Source organism: Hemiscyllium ocellatum, chromosome 37 (genome assembly GCF_020745735.1).
Source record: "Hemiscyllium ocellatum isolate sHemOce1 chromosome 37, sHemOce1.pat.X.cur, whole genome shotgun sequence".
NCBI lineage: Eukaryota > Metazoa > Chordata > Chondrichthyes > Orectolobiformes > Hemiscylliidae > Hemiscyllium > Hemiscyllium ocellatum.
The window spans coordinates 7,818,814-7,838,993 of NC_083437.1; the positions used below are offsets into that span (position 1 = coordinate 7,818,814).

At 44.2% G+C, this 20,180-nt stretch overlaps 1 protein-coding gene across 2 annotated transcripts in view; it reads right to left on the reverse strand.

The window, feature by feature from the left end:
- The window catches only part of alpl (alkaline phosphatase, biomineralization associated), a 126,138-nt gene that overhangs the window by 66,089 nt on the left and 39,869 nt on the right, over positions 1-20,180 (reverse strand). The window contains exons 3-5 of one of the 2 annotated variants that reach the window (XM_060852344.1): positions 9,292-9,429; positions 2,611-2,676; positions 425-544 (exon numbers count right to left, since the gene is read on the reverse strand). In XM_060852344.1, the coding sequence (XP_060708327.1) occupies positions 425-544; positions 2,611-2,676; positions 9,292-9,352 (247 nt within the window). In that variant the 5' untranslated portion in view covers positions 9,353-9,429. The remainder of the gene's footprint in view (positions 1-424; positions 545-2,610; positions 2,677-9,291; positions 9,430-20,180) is intronic. The other variant, XM_060852345.1, reaches the window with a different exon arrangement.

A 20,180-nucleotide genomic window follows, 5' to 3' on the forward strand; every position in this document is an offset into this window, starting at 1 on the left:
GTGGCTCGGTGGTTAGCACTGCTGCCTCACAGTGCCAGGGACCCAGGTTTGATTCCAGCCTCGGGCAACTGTCTGTGTGGAGTTTGCATGTTCTCCACGTGTCTCTCTGGGTTTCCTCCCACAATCCAGGGATGTGAATGGTAGGTGCATTATTTAGGGGTTAAATGTAGGGGAATGGGTCTGGGTGGGTTACTCTTTGGAAAGTCGGTTTGGATTTGTTTCCACACGGTAGGGAGCCTGTGATTCTATGCTTCAAGCATAGAATGGATCAATGGATCTTAACAAGGGATACAGTGACAAGAACTACAACTCTAGGAATCTATAGATGGAAACTGGTAATTCAAAGCAACGTCTCCATGCTGGTGGTTAAACAATGAATAACTCAACAAATCCTAGTAAATCATCCAGATAATAGGGAACATACCATCTCCAAGGAAAAGTATAATATTTTTTGCAACACCAGTGTTAAGCTTTTGTAGGTTAAGTGCTCGCTTCAGTGTTTCTTGGGCTTGGTTCCTCCAGTACGTTGGGTTCATTTCATGCTCTACAAAATAGAAGACAAGGCAATCAGACCAAACGAATCTCCATACCTTTGGGACCTGGTTGATCCATCAAAAGATAATAAACCAAAACCTCAGAGAAGGGCATTTCCCAAAAGTTCCAAACAAAAACACAAAATGTTTTGGTCTCCATAACTCGTGCCAAAAATTCATCCATTTACATTATAGTTATTCAGATGCCATTACATAATAATTCTTTACATTAGTTGCAAGTTCCAAACAGGTGTTCCTCAAATTTCTCATACTTTTTGTATTAGATTCCCTACAGTGTGAAACAGGCCCTTTGGCCCAACAAGTCCACACTGACCCTCTAAAGAGTAACCCACCCAGACCCATTTCCCCCTGACTAATGCACCTAACACTATGGGCAATTTAGCACTGCCAATTCACCTGACCTGCACATGTTTGGACTGTGGGAGGAAACCAGAGCACACCCACACAGACACTGGGAGAATGTGCCAACTCCACACAGACAGCCGCCCAAGGCTGGGATCGAACCTGGGACCCTGGTGCTGTGAGGCAACAGTGCTCACCACTGAGCCACCCAAAGGAATCAAATATCGAATTGACTTTCTTCACTTTACTGGCAACTCAGAAGGACTCTAATGCAAGTCCAGATAGTGATTAATTTCAACGATACATAGGATTACCTACAGGTCTTTGCAACTGTACAGTAAGATTCCATTTAGTGTTCACCTCTTGGAACCGCCAGATGAAATGAAGGTGGCAGTAAAGGATATGGGGAAAAGGAGGAGATTGGCACTGGAGAATAGAACTATTTCAGGCATGATAGGCCAATATGCCACAACATTTCTGTGATGCCATGATCAGTGTAAGCTGGAATGGGAGCCAGAAGTCTTAATCCCTCACACATCTGTTAAAGCCAATTTCTTTTCATGGAATGCGAGCATCGCTGGCAGAGCCTAAAGTGAGCACCCAACCCAAATTGCCCTTGAATTGAGAAACTTGCTGGCCCCATTTCAGTGGATGCAAGAGTCAACCATGTTGCTGTGGGTCTGGGGTCCCAGATAGGGGCAGACCAGAGAGAAATGGCAGATTTCTTTCCCTCAAGGACATTAGTGAACCGGATAGGTTTTAAACAACAATGGATAAGAGTTTGATGGTCACCATCATCATATGCCAGATTTATGAGTCGGATTCACGTTCCTGGAGCTGCCATAGTGAAGATTGGAAACCATGCTCTAAGAGCACTCATCTCTAGATGACCAATCCAGCAACATTAGCACACCACAGAATTGTCTACAACTGACTCCTGTTTGATTGAGAGAAATTGGTTTTCCTCTAAACCATCAGCAGAGGTTTTGAGTTAATTCAAATGTACTTACCAACACCTTTCACTGGAAACAAAGGAGTATATGAGTAAGAAGAGGAAAGCATTTGCAGGAGAGCCAAAGCTGGATAGAAATGTCCTTGCAACCATTTGTTTTCAGCAGAGAAGAAGCAACATTCTTCACCCAAAGACTCGGGGCAATTTGTCCAAAACATAATGGTACTTACAAGTAAATGCTATTTAGCTCTAGGTATGGATTGTCCACACACTGTAAACACAACCCTTAAACCATTCAAAGAGTAGAGAGATCCAGGCATGCACAGAAAATGTCTGCTTAATTTGTTTTGCTTGTCAATACAGTCCTTTGCTTCCACACTCAGTGGGATGGTGACAGATTCACAAGACAGTTCCTGTTCAGGGCACAATTATTACACACAGTAATAATATGTACTTGGAGGAGAGAAAGCACTTCATGTTAGTGAGACACTTGTCATTATTGCACGTGGAGGAAACAGTTAATCTGCAACGATGCACAGCAAATTCCAAACATGCACAGGAAGAGAGGAGAAGCAAGTTTTCCCCTGCAAAAGTCCCTAGAGGCAAGTTGTAATGATTCAGCAGATATCCAGAACTGTACGCATGCACCTGAGAACAGTCAGATCAGAGCCCCACAGCATCCCACTCCCAGCAGATTAACAGCAAAGACACGACAAATGGAACATAAAATGAGAGAAGATGGACCTCTGAGCTTGACCTAACCTGGAGGTGGGTTGCGGAGCTGATGATAGATTCGTTTTTTCTTGAGTCCAGCCGGTGGGGCGAAGCCTATTGAAGTCGAACAGACGGGAACATGAAGTTTGCTTGAAAGGGCTTTATTTTCCACCAGGGGATACAGAAAACAGCAACAGTACAAAGGTGAATACAAATAAACTTCAACTGGGAGGCTCCAATGGAGTTTGTGACCTTCAGAGGGATTTGAGGTGACTGGGCATTGAAAGAAATTGAGGACTTAATTAAAGGGCAAGTAGGAAGCAGCTTACTGGGCTGTCCCAATCCTATAGCCCTTGAGGTGATGCAAAGACTTCTGTGGACAGTAGCCTAGTAGCAGGAACCTTGCAACTATTCAATCAGAGTTCACAGAACAGAGAGGCCATTTAGCCCATTGAGGTCCTGCCAGCTCTCTGTACAGCAATGCAGTCAGTCTCATTCCCCTCTCTACCTCTATAGTCTTGCAGATGTATTTTTATGGATTTGCCCAGCAATTTCTTTTTGCTTCATTCCTGTGCTGCACAACCCACCGGGTTGTCTGATTGAATCAATGACATCAGGAAGTAGGGCAGTTGTCCAAAAGGCAGGCATTAAAATCTGACAGGATGGAGGTGGCATCAGACTGGTTCTGATGTGGTGCCGTCTCTCACAGCTCTGCCTTTGGTAAATGCCAACCTGAGCCAAACCCAGAGAAATATGTCCTGCACACCACCCCATAGCTGATCATCATGGTTAATGAGACCAGGAATTGGGAGGGCATCAACACTACTCTGGTTACCAAGAGCTGTTTGGACCTGATGCTAACTCACTGAACCTCACTGACTTATATCCCAGGCTCTCCATCATTAATCGTTTTGAACACACATACATGGTGGAATAAAAAACACCAATCAATGTTTCATATCTAGGATCAATTTTGATGTGGAGATGCTGGTAGTGGACTAGAGTGGACAAAGTCTGAAGTCACACAGCACCAGGTTATAACCTGATAGGTTTATTTGAAATCATTAGCTTTGGGATCACTGCCCTTTGTCAGGTAAAGTCCACCTGACGAAGGAGCGGCACTACGAAAGCGTGTGATTTCAAATAAACCCATTGGACTATAACTCGGTATCATGTGACTTCGGACTAGGATCAGTTTTAAGAGAGTCCACACTCCCTTGTTGATCCATCCTTGGGTTCAGTCCTAGAGTTTAGGGTATGAGACTCATGTCTCCTCATCACACCCTATACTGGGCCAAGTTGCAATAGGGTTAGGGTTAAGGCTAGGGTTCGGGTTAGGGTTAATGCATTCAGTTCCCTTGGATAGAGAGCCCTTAATCATAAGGAATTATCTCATTCTTTCACTCCCACTATGAGAGTGTCAAGTGGAAACAACATGGAGCTTATCATGGGAATAGTGTCTCTAATGTTCCAAACGCACAACATTAACACCAAGGTGGTGGGGATGTGAGGAAGTTACGAGGCTATGATGGAATGAGAGTGTTTTGAACCAAGGGGTGAAGATCCATTAATGTTGATCTCTCTCTCCACCTTCTCAGCAGCTATAACACTGTATCCTGCACTCTGTTCCATTACCCTGCTGCACGTGCATAATATGATTGGCCTGGACAGCACATAGGACAATGCTTTTCGCTGTACACATTCAGGTGACAGTAAGAAATCAAATGAAGTCATATCAGTCACGGGGCGGGTGTGGGGGATCTGAAGTTGCTGCAGAGGTGATGACTAAAACAATGCCCATATGTAACAAGACAGGTGAAACATGGTAACACATGACATAACAAGATGAACACATGGGCAACAGACAGATGGTTAGAAATTACACTGAACACACGTCTTCACATTCCATTTAAGATCAAGGGAAAATATGATGTCAACGTCATTGATTTAACCAGCTGGTAGATCATCAGAACCAGACATAATTCTACAGAATGTTGCCGTGGTAAATCAGCTTCACTAGGAAAGAAAAGGAATAACATTGAACAAGTTCATCCTACACATGTGTTAAGAAACTTGAATAAATCATGGGAAGCAAAATAATTCATTTGGAATGAGAAATGCTTGAGTGTCTACAACAGTCCATTCCAAAATGATTAAAAACTGACTGATTCACATAACCACTGCTATCTGGATCAGACGTAGTTTGAAAATTCCCTTTTAGTATCAGTAACGTTTGTCTAAACGATCCCATGTCCATTAATATCAAGAATTTACCTTGATCTGCCAATATGATAGGTTTACATGAGGAATGATGGGAGCCGTCTCTGACGGAACACCATCACTGGCATGGGCTAGTTGGGCAGAATGGCCTGTTTCTGTGCCATATTTCTTATGTAAGCCTGTGTAATGTAGTCATAACACAGCATGAGATTAGAAAGGTGTGGTTCCTGGCCCCCACAGATGGCGCACACAGGCACTTTCAGCAGAGGTAGCAGTCACATGACCATGGCAAGCCAGTCAGTACATTAAAGATACAAAGGCATTTCTCCAAACACAGTTTAATTCATGGGGCCTTGACTAAGAAATTAGCTCGTGATCAATCCTCAGATGTACTGATTCACAGGGGAAAGTGAGGACTGCAGATACTGGAGATCAGAGTCAAAACGTGTGGTGCTGGAAATGCACAACAGGTCAGGCAGCATCCGAGGGGCAGGAGAATCAAGGCTTCAAACATAAACTGCTTATTCCTGAAGAAGAGCTTATGCTTGAAATGTCAACTCTCCTGCTCCTTGGACGCTGCCTGACCAGAATCACACTTTTTATACTGATCCACACTTCAGCGGAACCAAGACTGAATGGAAAAATCAACAAATGTGGCTGAGTTGACATAAACATATAAAATAACATTTGCTCACTTCACTTCAACATTAACATCCCTCCTCGCTAGTCCTCTAAGATGATCCATCCTTATCGACCAAGCTGGTTAGGAGAACCCGTGAATGGGAGCCAGATAGGCAAAACATAAAGTAAAAGCTACATAATAAACCCTGCTGCTATTCTCAATGCATGAAGGTTGATAAAGACCTGGAAGGAGAGAAGTTATCAAAGGTGAATAGTCCTCAGGAGGAAGCCATCTTGAAATGAAACTTCATCTTTGGAAAGTTAGCGATCATCAGGTGATCATATCCTGCAAGTATAAATAATTTATCCAGAAACAGGTAATAGCTGGAGATCGAGCCTGTTAAAGTGTGTGTCAACATAAATACTAATACGTTTGTGTTGACTTGGACTCTTTTTCTTTGCTATATCAAACTGAAGGTCAGCATAAAGCTAGCTAGGCTCTAACCACCTTCCCTGTGGGAAAATGAATGGGAAATATCATCTCTCACAGTATCTACCATGAAATGGCAGCGATTTATTTAATCATCAACTGGAGAGCATCCTCCAGGCTTTGAGAGGAGTGTTGCTTTTCCTAATCTCCGGGCAAGTCAGGATAAGTGTTAACACGTTCGTGATCCAAAATGTCAACCAGACTTGAAATAGTTACGTTTCGACAGACAGTGTAGTGAATACACGCCAGATAGTGGAGACAGCATTGAAAACAGAGCTGACCTGAACTATTGGTTTTAGGGAGGTTCCCAGGCAGCGACACAGCCGCAATTTAATGCAGATGGTAGCGCCCGATGGTTTTAACATACATACAGAGAACTTCAGCCACTCATAATCTTCAACAATAGACATGTTTTCACATGTGCACTGACAACATCAGCTTTACCTCAGATCAACTCTCTCGACTCCTCCACTGTAGCTAATTCACCAGGGGGTGGCCTGTCTGACACCCAGTAAGGATGGGCAGAAACTCCCTGCTGTTAAATATTGGGAAGTCTGAAGCAAGGATAGGGAGAGAAATCAGGGCCCTCGATTCGGCCCTTGCCCAGGAGCCCGCTCTGTCCATCATGACCGTCCCCACCACACACCCCCTCACCCTGCCCCAATCTCCAGGCCAGCTCTCAATCCGAGCACTGTGGGGGCCATTTTGGAATCCTAGGCCCAATTATCCTGTCCTTGACCCGTGGCTCAGGCCATTGCTTTTGCTCCCAGTCCAAATTCTGCTGCTGAGCTATTGACTCCAGCCCTCTCCTTGGCAATAGTTTGAAATCAAACCAATCTCTTTGCAAACTTGTTATCACAGCTGATCCTGAGACTAGCTTTAAAATATCTATTTTTCCCAATTGCCTCCGATTACAACCTCTATAACATTACCTGATTCCGGTCTCACAACAGCTCATCCCCTGCTCAAACCCTGATACCTCTTCCTTCAAGTTATCCTGAGACCCCACTGTCCATGTGTGGAATGAAAACAAAAGTTTGTCTTGGTGCCACCTTAAATGGAAGGACCCTCATCTTTAATTATTTAGGGAGAAAATTCCACTTGATAAAGTTTAGACAAGTGAATGCAATGTGGAATAATGGCAACTAATGTGGAATCATGTGAAAATAATGGAATAATGCTCAAGGGGTCAAAATAAGGTAAAGTCATAATACAGATCATTCTGTCCAACTTCTCCATGCCAACCATATATTCTAATCTAATCTAGTCCCATTTGCCAGAAATTGGCCCATATCCCTCTAAACCCTTCCAATTCATGTATCCATCAAAATGCCTTTTAAATGCTGTAGTTATACCAGCCTCCACCACTTCCTCTGGCAGCTCATTCCATAGATGTGCCACCCTCTACATGAAGACTTGCCCCTCAGGTCCCTTTTAAATCTTGCCCCACTCACCTTAAATCTATGCTCTCTAGTTTTGGAAGCCACCATCTTGGGAAAAAGACCCTGCCTATTCAGCCTATCCATATGATTTCATAAACATTTAGAAGGTCTTCAGCTTCTGATGCTCCAGGGAAAACAGCCCCAGCCTATTGAGCCTCTGCCTGTACCACAAACCCTCCAACCCTGGCAACGTCTTTGTAAATCTTTTCTGAACCCTTTCAAGTTTCATAAAACGCAGTACCTCACATTTATCTAAATTCAGCTCCATCTGCCACTCCTCAGCCCGCCGGCCCATTTAGGGTCATAGTCATAAAGATAAACAGTGCAGATATAGACCCTTCAGTCCAACTTGACTATGCCAACCAGATATCCCAACCTAATCTAACACTTGGTCCACATCCCTCTAAACCCTTCCTATTCATATACTCATCCAGATGCCATTTAAATGTTGCAATTGTACCAGCCTCCACCACATCCTCTGGCAGCTCATTCCATACACGTACCGCCCTCTGTGTGAAAAAATTGCCCCTTAGGTCCCTTTTACATCTTTCCCCTTTTACCCTAAGCCTATGCCCTCTAGCTCTGGACTTCCCCACCCCAGGAAAAAAAGACTGTCTATTTATTCTATCCATGACCCTCATGATTTTATAAATCTCTCTGCAGTCACCCCTCAGCCTCCGATGGTCCAGGGAAAACAGCCCTAGCCTATTCAACCTCTCCCTGTAGCTCAAATCCTCCAACCCTGGTAACATCCTTGGAAATCTTTTCTGAACCCTTTCAAGTTTCGCAACATCTTTCCAATAGGAAGGAGACCAGAATTGTACGCAATATTCCAACAGTGGCCTAACCAATGTCCTGTACAGCCGCAACATGACCTCCCAACTCTTATACTCAATACTCTGACCAATAAAGGAAAGTATACCAAACACCTTCTTCACAATCCCATCTATGTGCAACTCCACTTTCAAGGAGCTATGAACCTGCACTCCAAGGTCTCTTTGTTCAGCAACACTCCCTAGGACCTTACCATTAAGTGTATAAGTCCTGCTCAGGTTTGCTTTCCCAAAATGCAGCACCTTACATTTATCTGAATTAAACTCCATCTGCCACTTCTCAGCCCATTGGCCCATCTGGTCAAGATCCTGTTGTAATCTGAGGTAACCCTCTTCGTTGTCCACTACACCTCCAATTTTAGTGTCATCTGCAAACTCATTAACTATAACTCCTATGTACATATCCAAATCATTGATATAAATGATGAAATATAGTGGACCCAGCATCAAGCCTTGTGGCACTCTACTGGTCACAGGCCTCCAGTCTGAAAAACAACCATCCACCACCACCCTCTGTTTTCTACTTTTGAGTCAGTTCTGTATCCAAATGGCTAGTTCTCCCTGTATTCTATGAGATCTGACCTTACTAACCAGTCTCCCATGGGGAACTTTTGTCGAATGCCTTACTGAAGTCCATATAGATCATGTCCACCGCTCTGCCCTCATCAATCCTCTTCGTTAATTTTTCAATTGATCAAGATTCTGTTGTACTCTGAGGTAACCTTCTTCACTGTCCACAATACCTCCAATTTTAGTGTCTTTTGCAAACTTACTAACCATATCTCCTACAGTCACATCTAAATCATTCATAGAAATGATGTAAAGCAGTAGACCCAGCACCGATCTGTGTGGCACAATGCTGGTCACAGGCCCCCAGTCCCAAAAACAACCCTCCACCACCACCCTCTGTCTCCTACCTTCAAACACATCTGAGGACCATCAGACTGAAGGTGATTACTAGAGAGTTCAACAAAACACAGCTCAGATTTTGCTGCTTTTCATAAATAACTAAAATCTTATGCAACATCAGAGGTGAAATCTTTGATTTTATTTTGCCTTCCAGACTGAAAGGAATTCTTTTGTTCAGGGTCTAATACAGCTAGGGATTTTAGAGTGACTTTACCTGGGATGAATCCACAAATGAAATTTAGATGGGAAATCAGCAGAAGCAACACAAACTCCATGGCACTTCCTCGAGATTTAATTCCGTCTTCAGTGATCAAATTTCCAGTTCGACCGCATCAAACTCCTTAAAGACTCTCTGAAAAAAAGGAAGTTTTGTTTTTAAAACTGTGTTATTAAAGTGGTGTAAGGATAATAAGAACAATTCACAAACTATGTCAATATTATGCCATCCCTGCATGTTGAGACAAATACAGCAGCAAACTTGCATCAATGACTTGGTATAAACTTAGTCAAATTTTCAGACAATGCCAAAATAGGTGGGGTGCTGTAATCAGAGTCAAACGAGTTACCGGGTGGGTGTGCGAACAATGGGTGAGTTATCAGGAATTCTGTGAAATCCTTGTTAAACTGTACAGGGCACTGGTCAGACCACTCCTTGTGGTCTGGACCAAGTTCTGATTATGGAGAACTGACAATGGCATTGCTATCCAGTGGCAAAGAGCCAGAAGCTGTCCTCCAGTCTCTGAAGGTAAGCATGTAGGTGCAGTGAACAGAGAATGCTCTGTCGGTCTTCCTAATGAGAGGATGTGGGTGCAAGAGCAGGGATGTTTCGCTGCAACTCTGCAGGTGAGGCCACACCCTGAAGTGCTGTCTGCAGTTTTGGTCTCCTCATCTGTGAAAGGATAGGGAGATGCAGGGATTGCAACAAAGACTGATTCCTGGGATGGTAGGACTGACGTTTGAAGAGAGATTGGATTGGTTAGGAAGATATTCAGAGCTGAAAATGTGTTGCTGGAAAAGCGCAGCAGGTCAGGCAGCATCCAAGGAACAGGAGATTCGACGTTTCGGGCATAAACCCTTCTTCTAGGAAGATATTGACTGGAGTTCAGAAGAATGAGGGGGGTGTCTCATCGAGGCCTATATAAAATTGTAACAGGGTTAGACAGGGTAAACTGACAGGGTAAATTGGGGTGGCACGGTGGCTCAGTGGTTAGCACTGCTGCCTCACAGTGCCAGGGACCCGAGTTTGATTGCAGCCTCTGGCAACTGTCTGTGTGGAGTTTGCACATTCTCCCTGTGTCTGGGTGGGTTTCCTCCGGGTGCTCCTGTTTCCTCCCACAGTCCAAAGGTGTGCAGCTGGTGAATTGGCCATGCTAAATTGCCCGTAGTGTTAGATGCATTAGTCAGGGGTAAATATAAGGTAGGGGACTGGGTCTGGGTGGGTTACTCTTCAGAGGGTCGGTGTGGACTTGTTGGGCCGAAGGGCCTGCTTCCATACTGTAGGGAATCTAATCTAAACGCAGAAAAGATGTTCCCAATGAGCGAGGAGGTGAGAGCCAGGGATCACAACTCAAAGATGAAGGGGGGATGAAGAGAAATGACTTCATCCACAGAACCTGTGGAACTCTGCCACAGAAAGCGGTCAACACCAAAACATCGAATATTTTCAAGAAAGGGTTAAATATCTTTCTTAGAGCTAAAGAGATCAAAGGCAAAGATTGGAATAGGGGCCTGAGTTGGACCATGACCATATTGAATGGCAGAACAGGCTCAAAGGGCTGAATGGCCTACTCCTGTTCCTATATATGTTTCTATGTTGGGGCTTCATGTTAGACTGGGAGAGAAATTTGGTTGAGAAGGTGATGCAAAACAGGTGAGAGGGGGCAAGCTGCCCAGTGTACACCATGATACTTAATTCCATTAACTGCAATAGAGGTGTCTGCTGTTTGGTTTGGGTGGGAGGGTTTTATTACAAGGCTTGTGCATCCCAGCTAACACTGTGTGGAAATGGGCTCAAATTGCAACACAGGAGCTGATGGAAGTTAAACTCAGTAACTTGAAAAGAAAACAGCCAGGGATTGAAAGCCCTTCACAGTAATACTGACTCTGAAATGATCGCTTCAGTGACCCATCTGGTCCATTCATGCGGAATCTGCTGTCTTTCCCCAGTCTGGCCTACCTGTGACTCCAGACCCACCCACACTTAACCACCTTCAGAAATAGCCCAGCAGGTCATTCAGTTCAATTCAGGACGTTCAACAAATGCTAGGTTTGCCAGAAACACCCAAATCCCGTAAAAGGCAAAGATGCAAATATTTAATTCAGGTTACATCTTTAAACTAAAGGGGGATATTCAAATCATGCCATTTCATACTAGTTCAGGTAAAATGAGAAAGATGTTTTCTTGCATAGATGCTGTGATGAAACCATCGACACAGTGCAATCCAGCAAATACCTGTCAAATGAAAAGACACAGCTGATTGGAGAGAGAATTGTGCTACTCCTCAGAGACAGACTTAAATAGACCGAATGGCCATCCACATCTATTAGGGTTAGTCAGCTGGCAGCACCACTGACAGTGGTTAGGGCTTTGGGGGTTGCCACAGGCTACTATTTCTGCCAACACTTCAGCTTGATGCTAGAGATGTACAGATTCTTTCCACATTCCTCCCAGCCCGTTCAGTCAGTCTTTGACTGAGTTTTCCAGGTGTCAATGTTGAGAGGTTTCAAGGAGGTTTGAGGTTGGTCTTTGAACAGCTTCTTCTGCCTTTGTGGGCTTTGCTAATCGTGTCTGGATATAGCGTTTTCTCACGGGTTTTGTGTGAGGCATGCAGACAATGTGACCTCTGCCTCCCGAGTAGATCTGATCAGTGTCTCAGTGCTGGGAAAGTGGGCCTTGAGCAAGTACTCTCACATTGGGGTGCCCAGCCTGCCAATGTATCTTTCAGTGGCAGGGCTGAAGGTATCTCTCCAGAAGACCAAGGTGACCACTGTACCCAGTCCTTGTCTCTGGGCCATTATCATTACTGCTCTGTAGACCCTGAGCCCGCCAACTGAAGGAGGTATTGAGTCTTGTTGTTGGTGTCTGCCCTTGTTGAATAGGCCCCCCACCAAGGTATGGAAAGTGGGCAGTGATGTCCAAGGCCTCATCATGGATTTTGGGAAGAGGATCCAGAACAGCATTGGTGCGACACACATTGACAGGTCTCCATCCAAATGTTGGATCTGTGCTGAGGGAAACAACTAAAGGGCACCTTTTTCACACAGAGGGTGGTGCATGTAAGGAATGAGCTGTCAGGAAAGTGGTGGAGGCTGGTACAATTACAGCAGTTAGAAGGCATCGGGATGGGTATATGAATAGGAAGAGTTTAGAGGGATGTGGGCTAAATGCTGACAAATGGGACTGGATTGACTTAGGATATCTGGCTGTTATGAATGAGTTGGACCAAAGAGTCTGACTCCATGCTGTATATCTCTATGACTCTATGACTCTAAAAATGCAGGGTACAACACCAATCCTTCTATGTATCTTCGTTGACCTCACAAAAGCCGTCGACATTGTCAATCAGCAGGGATTATGGACTGCCATTCTTTGTTTAAACTTCCCCCCAAATGTTGCGATTTTCCTTCTGCTCTGCCTCCTGCCATACAAGGTGTGATCCACCATCATGTTCGTGAGACATGATTTCCTATGCACAAAACTATGTTGACTATCCCAATCCAAATACATGTAAATCCTGTGCCTAAAGACTCCCTCTAGCAAGTTGCTCACCACCAATGTCAGGCTCACCGGTCTATAGTTCCCTGACTTATCCTGACCACCTTTCTTAAATAGTGGCACCACGTTAGCCAAATGCCAGACTTCCGGCACTTCACCTGTGATAGTCAATGAGTCAAATATCTCAGCAAGATGCCCAGCAATCACTTCCCTCACTTCCCAGAGAGTACCACAGTGGCCTCAGCATGGACTGCTGGCCTCAAGACAATTCAAGGCCCAGCACAGACTGGAGGCAAGATGGGTTGGAAAGATCAATATTCTGAACTTCTTATTTATCTATGTGTAAAATTTACTCCCATGATCTGTAATACTGGACATTCTAGTTCTTTATTTTCCTAATATGTTTCCTAAGAAGTTGTACTGAAGAATCTGTGCCAAGGTATCTTGTACCTAAGATGGCATCATATGTGGTGACTTGTAAAGATTTCATTTGAGTATGTGACAGTAAATCTAATTCAATTCAATCCTTCAGATACAACACTTCTTCTGACACAGGCACAGAACTGTCCCATGTGGAGTGATTGGTTTGACTGGGTTATATTCACTAGAGTTTAGGAGAACGAGTGGGGAGCTGATTAATACATATATAATTCTGACATGTTTTTACAGACCAGGTGCAGGGAGAATGTTTATCCTGCTTGGGGAGTCTAGATCCAAGGCACTCAGGCTCAGGATACGGGATAGACCACTTAGGACTGAGATGAGGACTCAGATTCACTCAAAGGCTAGTGGAGCTGTGGAATTCTCTCTCACAGAAGGCTATTGAGGCAAACTGACTGCACATATTCGATCAAAGAGATATTTAAGATTTTAAAGGCCTCAAGGGATATTGGGAGAATCATGGAACAGACTCAATGGACCAAATGGCCTTCTCCTGTTCCTAGTTCCTGTAGTTAGTTGTCGAATTGATAATACAACAACAGGGCTGAATATAAAACTGTTCAAAGAAGTGATGAAGTAAATGACAAGAGAAGCCAAGAGAGAGAATGAGAAGAGCCTGGGAAGAAACATGAAAAGGATTCCAAAATTTCTGCAGGCATAAAAATATTAAAAGTTATTTTAGAAAAGTGGAGTTGAGCTCATCCAATAATGGAAATCTGACAAGAGGGCTTCGTCCCAGCTGAGATACTACATGAGAATATTGCATCTGACTGTACCACAGAAGATACTGCCAAAGTTATACTAAAAGAGGAAGTGGTTAAGATAGTTGGTGGAACAACAATTGGTAAAGAGGTCATTTTAGAATGACTACTTTTTTTTAAAAGACTGCTCTGTGTCAGATGCAGTCATGATACTTAAGGAAATTAATGTTGAAAATTACAGGGGTTCAGACTAAAAGTTTTCAATTCCCTCTCACCTCTTGAGAAATTCCAACATTGCACCTTTGTTGAAAAAGCGACATCTAGATACACCCACAAACCATGCACCAGGAACGCTAAAGGTGGGAAAGCTATTAAGGACAATAACCCAGGGCCAGATGAACAGCCATGTGGACAAATGTTGATTTATTAAGGAAAGAGAACACAGAATTGTCCTCGGCAAATCACGCTTCATGAAATCGACTGAGCTTTTTGAGGAGGTTTCAGAGTTTGTGAGTTTAATGCAGTTAATATGGTGACTTTTCACTGTCAAGATGGGTAGGTCCCGGTTGTGAAATTTCCCAGATTCCCAAACCTACCTTGGGTTTAAAGAACCTTCACAATGTACAGTCTGAGTCCATGAAGGCAGGGAGAAAGGCAGACTCATTGAAGCAGCCTGTACTATACTCAGCTATATTATAGAAACAACAAATTTCAAATTGCCAAGGAGAAAAAAATATCCATTCAGAAATCTGCTTGAGAAAAAAGAATTCAGCCCTATGAAAGTACCAGTCAGACAGGGCTATTGTAGAATCAGTTACAGAGTACTGCTCCCTTCACATTTCTTAAGCTTATCCAAAGAAACAGACAAGACACTGACAAATAAAATGGCAGAAAGACCAATACAAGAATATTATAACATCATAAAATGCCAATAGAGCAAAGTGAACTCTCTACTACAATTCGCAGAAATAACACTTGGCCATGTTAGTCGATGTGTGAGTCTTGGAACTCAGCCAGGCATTCATAATAAGGGCAGGCAAAGACCCTGATGCCTGGCTGTGTATGTTTGCTCATACATTTCCCAGTGGGATTCCCAAACATTCCAGTGTCAGGATTACGGACAACTCTGGAACAGGAGCCTATTTGCCAATTATAAAAGACACAGGATCATTTTAAAACCACAGGGTCAGAAAGTACAAGTGCAACAAAATTATGGTGGACCTTTGTAAAACATTGATTTAACCTTTCAGAATATTGTGAAGGCATTGGAGAGGCTGGAGAAAAGATTTATCAGTATGGATCCAGAAATGAGAGGCTTAAGGTACTGGGGTAAATTGGTGAAATTGGGGCTATTCTATGAGAACACAAGACTGCTAGGATGTATGATAAAAGGTGTTCAAATCAGGAAGATTTTGGACTGAGGTCATAGAGAGATACCCTGTCTCCAGTGGAGGAAGGATCAAGATCCAGAAATAGGGATGTGGTGCTCTGGGACTGGAATGTACTGCTTGCCAGAGTGAAGGTGGCAGATTCACCTGTGGTTTCAAAAGGAATTCAACATTTAGGTCAGAAAGGATATGAACCTGCAAGACTACAGGGAAAAGGTAGCAGCATGGGGCTAACTCACTGGCTCTTACAGGGATACAATGGGCTAAATGACCTACTTTTCTCATAGAGTTATAAAGTTAGAACAGCATGGAAATAGGGAAAAAGCGAGGACTGGGCATGCTGGAGACTGAAAAAGTGCAGCGCTGGAAAAGCACAGCAGGTCAGACAGCATCCAAGGAGCAGGAGAGTCAATGTTTCGGGCATAAGCCCTTCATCAGAAATGATCAGTATTAAAACAAACGCTTCAGTCCAACCAGTCCATGCTGAACATAATCCCAACTAAACGAGTCCCATCTGCCTGTACTTGACCCATATCCCTTCAAACCCTTTCTATTCATTAACTTATCCAAATATCTTTTAAATACCGTAGCTGTACCTTGATCCACCATTTCCTCTGGCAGTTTGTTCCACACATGAATCACTCTCCTCTCAACATAAAAATATGCCCCCTACCTTTGAACTCCCCCATCCCATGGAAATGCCCTCAGCTATTCAGCTCATCCATGCCTCTCATGGTTTTATAAACCTCTATCAGGTCACGTGTCAACCTCCTACACTCCAGTAAAAAAAGGCCCAGTCTATTTTTATAATACAAACCTACCAAACCCTGATAACTCTTTTCTGAACCCTCTTCAATGGAGTAACATCCTTCCTATATTCTGTAACCATTCCATAAATCTCCAATTTGGACAATGATAATCTTCTTCACTGTGTGCCCATTGTGGGGTAAGTGTTCACCTGGAAACAAGGAAGAGCTCCCCAACCTTCCTGAAGAAGCCCATGGTGCATCCCATACAGTACAAAGATGTTTAATACCTCACAGTCAGAGGTCTGTCTATACCGCATCAGCATGTCAGTTTAGGTTGTATCTTCCAACATCTAGAATGGGCCTTGAACCCTCACCCTTCAGTCTCCCACCGCCATTACCATTACCACAAGTTCACAGGACAGGATTTTTATAAAGATTAGATTAGATTCCCTACAGCATGGAAACAGGCCCATCGGCCCAACAAGTTCACACCGACCCTCCGCAGAGTAACCAATGAGGCACGGCACGGTGGCTCAGTAGTTAGCACTGCTGATTCATAGCACCAGGGTCCAAAGTTAGATTCCAGCCTCGGGCAACTGTGTGGAGTTTCTGGATTAGTAGTGCTGGAAGAGCACAGTATTTCAGGTAGCATCCAAAGTGCAGCGAAATCGACGTTTTGGGCAAAAGCCCTTCATCAGGGCTTTTGCCCGAAACATCGATTTTGCTGCTCGTTGGATGCTGCCTGAACTGCTGTGCTCTTCCAGCACTACTAATCCAGAATCTGGTTTCCAGCATCTGCAGTCATTGTTTTTACCTGTGGGGAGTTTGCACATTCTCCCTGTGTGGATTTCCTCCCACAGTCCAAAGATGTGCAGGTTACATGAGTTGGCCATGCTAAATTGCCCATACTGTTAGATGCATTAGTCAGAAGGAAATGGGGCACTCTGCAGAGGGTCGGTGTGGACTAGTTGGGCCAAAGGGCCTGTTTCCACGCTGTAGGGAGTCTAATCTCAGACCCACTTAGCTCTGACTAATGTGCCTAACACTATGGGCAACACACCTAACCTGCACATCTTTTGGAATGTGGGAGGAAACCGGAGCACCCAAAAGAAACCCACGCAGACACGGGGAGAATGTTCAACCTCCCCTCAGACAGTCATACGAGACTGGAATCGAACCCGGGTCCCTGGCGCTGTGAGGTAGCAATGCTAACCATTGAGCCACCACGCTGCCCTAGGTGTTCTTTGAGTCTATAAATGTGACCAAATTAAAAATGTGCTGCCTACAACAAAACCCGTTCGTATGCAAGACAAATTGTGGGAGTTTCTTCATTCTGGTCATAGCAGAGAACTAATGAAGTGTAAAGGGACTAATACTGAATGATAGCAGCCAGACAGCAGTAAGAGGGAACTGTGTGACCAGGGATTCTGTAATAAGCATCTGGATTTTTATGAATAGTGGCATAGGGTTTTGTTTGGCTCTTATTCGTTCATGGGATGCATGGGTTGCTGGTGGGCCTGCATTTATTAGTCATCCTTCGTACCCCTGAGAAAGTGGTAGTGAGGTGCTTTCTTGAACCACTACAGTGCACATGCTGTAAGGAGATCCACAATGTCCTTAGGGAGGGAACTCCAGGATTTTGACCCAGCAATACTCAAGGAACATCGATATATTTCCAAGACAGGATAGTGAGTGGCTTGGAGGGGATCTCACAGGTGTTGCACTGTGTACCTTGTCTTTCTAGAAGGAAATGGTTGTGGGTTTGGAAGGGGTTGTTGAAGGAGCCTCAGTGAATTTCTGCCGTGCACCTTGTGGATGGTACACACTGCTGCTACTGAGCATTGGTGGGTGGAGAGAGTAGGTGTTTGTGGGTGTGGTGCCAATAAGCGGGCTGCTTTGTCCTGGATGCAACAAAATCAAAGAAGTTATGATAAATTTGTGTAGAACAACAAGTTCAACCTTGGATTGGAGTGCTGTGTGCCATTCCAGGCCTTCAATTTAAGAAAGGTGTGAGGACATTAAAGTGAATTGTGACAAAAGGTTAATAAGAATGGTCTCAGGGAGGAGGAACCTAATATAATTGAATTGTTTGGAGTAATTAGGGCTCTTTATCCTGGAGAAGAGAATGTCAAAAGGAGATTTTAAAACCCAAAAAACTGCAGACGCTCAGAAACAAAAAACAGGAATTGCTGGAAAAGCTCAGCAGGTCCAGCAGCATCTGTGGAGAGAAATCAGCGTTTACTCTTCAGAGTGAGTGACCCTTTCTCCGAGGAAGGGTCACTCTCAACCATTAACTCTGATTTCTCTCCACAGATGCTGCCAGGCCTGCTGAGCTTTTCCAGCAATTTCTGATGGAGTTCTTGGAAGGACATTTGGTGGAGGGGTTCAAAGTCAATGAGGCGGTTGGACAAGGTAAATTGAGTAAAGTATTCCCATGTCTGGAAGTACCGGACGCACAGAGTCCAAATCATCAATAAAACCAATAATGGCAGCAAGGGAGTGGGTAGTGGAGGGAGGGAGAGGGGTTCAGATAACAGATTTTTTTTTTGCAAATGTTGGAGGGAGAATGGAAATCTGAAAGCCATCAACAGGGAAGCAGGAACCGTCGAAGAGGTGAAGTCTGATATAATGAAAAAATGGGTAAGAGTTTCAGTGCAATAGAGAAGAAGTCAGGTCGGAGGCAGGTCATGTGACAGATCAGGGATCAAAGGGTCATGGCAATGGACAGTTGCGAGGTTCAGCTCAGTGTCAATTAAGGTACCAAGTTTGCACAGAGATTGGCTCAGCTGCGAAGGAAGACGGTTTATGTCTCTGCAACCCCTGTTTTGGTGCTGAATATATAAAATCCAATTGCCAATCTGTTCTGACTGACTGATTGACGACAATCATTTTCAGACACAATCACATACCATCTGGATTTCAAGCCACACTTCAATACAAAACATACGAAGACTTGTATTTGGTCCCGATCAAAGCATGGGTCATGGATCAGGTATGTGAGTATTGCTGCCCTGTCACATCCTGTGTCACTGGGCCCAGCCAAGGTACAGGGACACCTGGAGCATCAGGCCCACGTTATAAGAGCTGCCTTAATCAATATAAAAGCATTCTATTCGTGCCTTCTGTGTTTACCTCTGACAGGCCACAATAATAGAAAGAGACAAAGACTGGCATTCCTATTGTGTGTTTAGAACATTCCATAGTGCCTCATACTCACTGAAAGACTGCTGTAATGCTGGGAGTTAGCCAGCAATCTCAGCAGGGCAGGGCCAAAGTATGAAAGTGACAGACATCTAGACAAGCCTGCTACCCTGAGATCACATGAGAATTACATCCTGACAAGATGTGTAGGAAAATCAGAAAGCTACAAATACACCAGGATATTACAATTCCAAAGGCTGAGGGTGAGATTTGTTTCTCAAATCTACTTCATGAATCACCAGTTGGAATGGGTTGATAATGGGAACAGTTCCACCACAGATTGTTCTCTCCACAAGCTGCTCGATAGCATCTCCTCACACTGTTGGAACAGCTCCGTCACATTTACATCGCGACTGACTGCGGCTCGATCAGCGCCAGGCTGTGCCCTCGGGCTCAGAAGGTGGCAGAGCAGGTTAGGGAAATGATCCTTGATGACAAAGGGAATCATTGGTTGGGTTGGGAGATTGGGAGGGAGAGGACAATCAAGAAGGTGGAGTTGAGGCAGCGGACGGATCAGCCGTGACCTTAATTAACAGCACTGAGGTCTCAAGGGGCCGAATGGCCTACTCCTCCTTCCAAACTGTGTGTCTCTGGATTGCGGATCATTCCTACAGTAGCCAGCTCCACATCATAACCAACATTTAACATCATGTGCCATCATTTTAAAACTCCTGCTCTGGTTAAGAAGGCCTTTAGCAAGCTTGCCTTCACACTCAGTCCTTTGTATACAGGAGTTGGGATGTTGTGTTGACGTTGTACAGGACTGTGGAGAGGCCTGTTCTGGAGTACTGTGTCCAGATGTGTTTGCTCTGTTATAGGAAGGAAATTATCATGCTGGAGAGGGTTCAGACTGGAGGGTGTGAGTTATTGGGAGAACTGAGTAGGCTGAGACTCTTTTTCACTGGAGC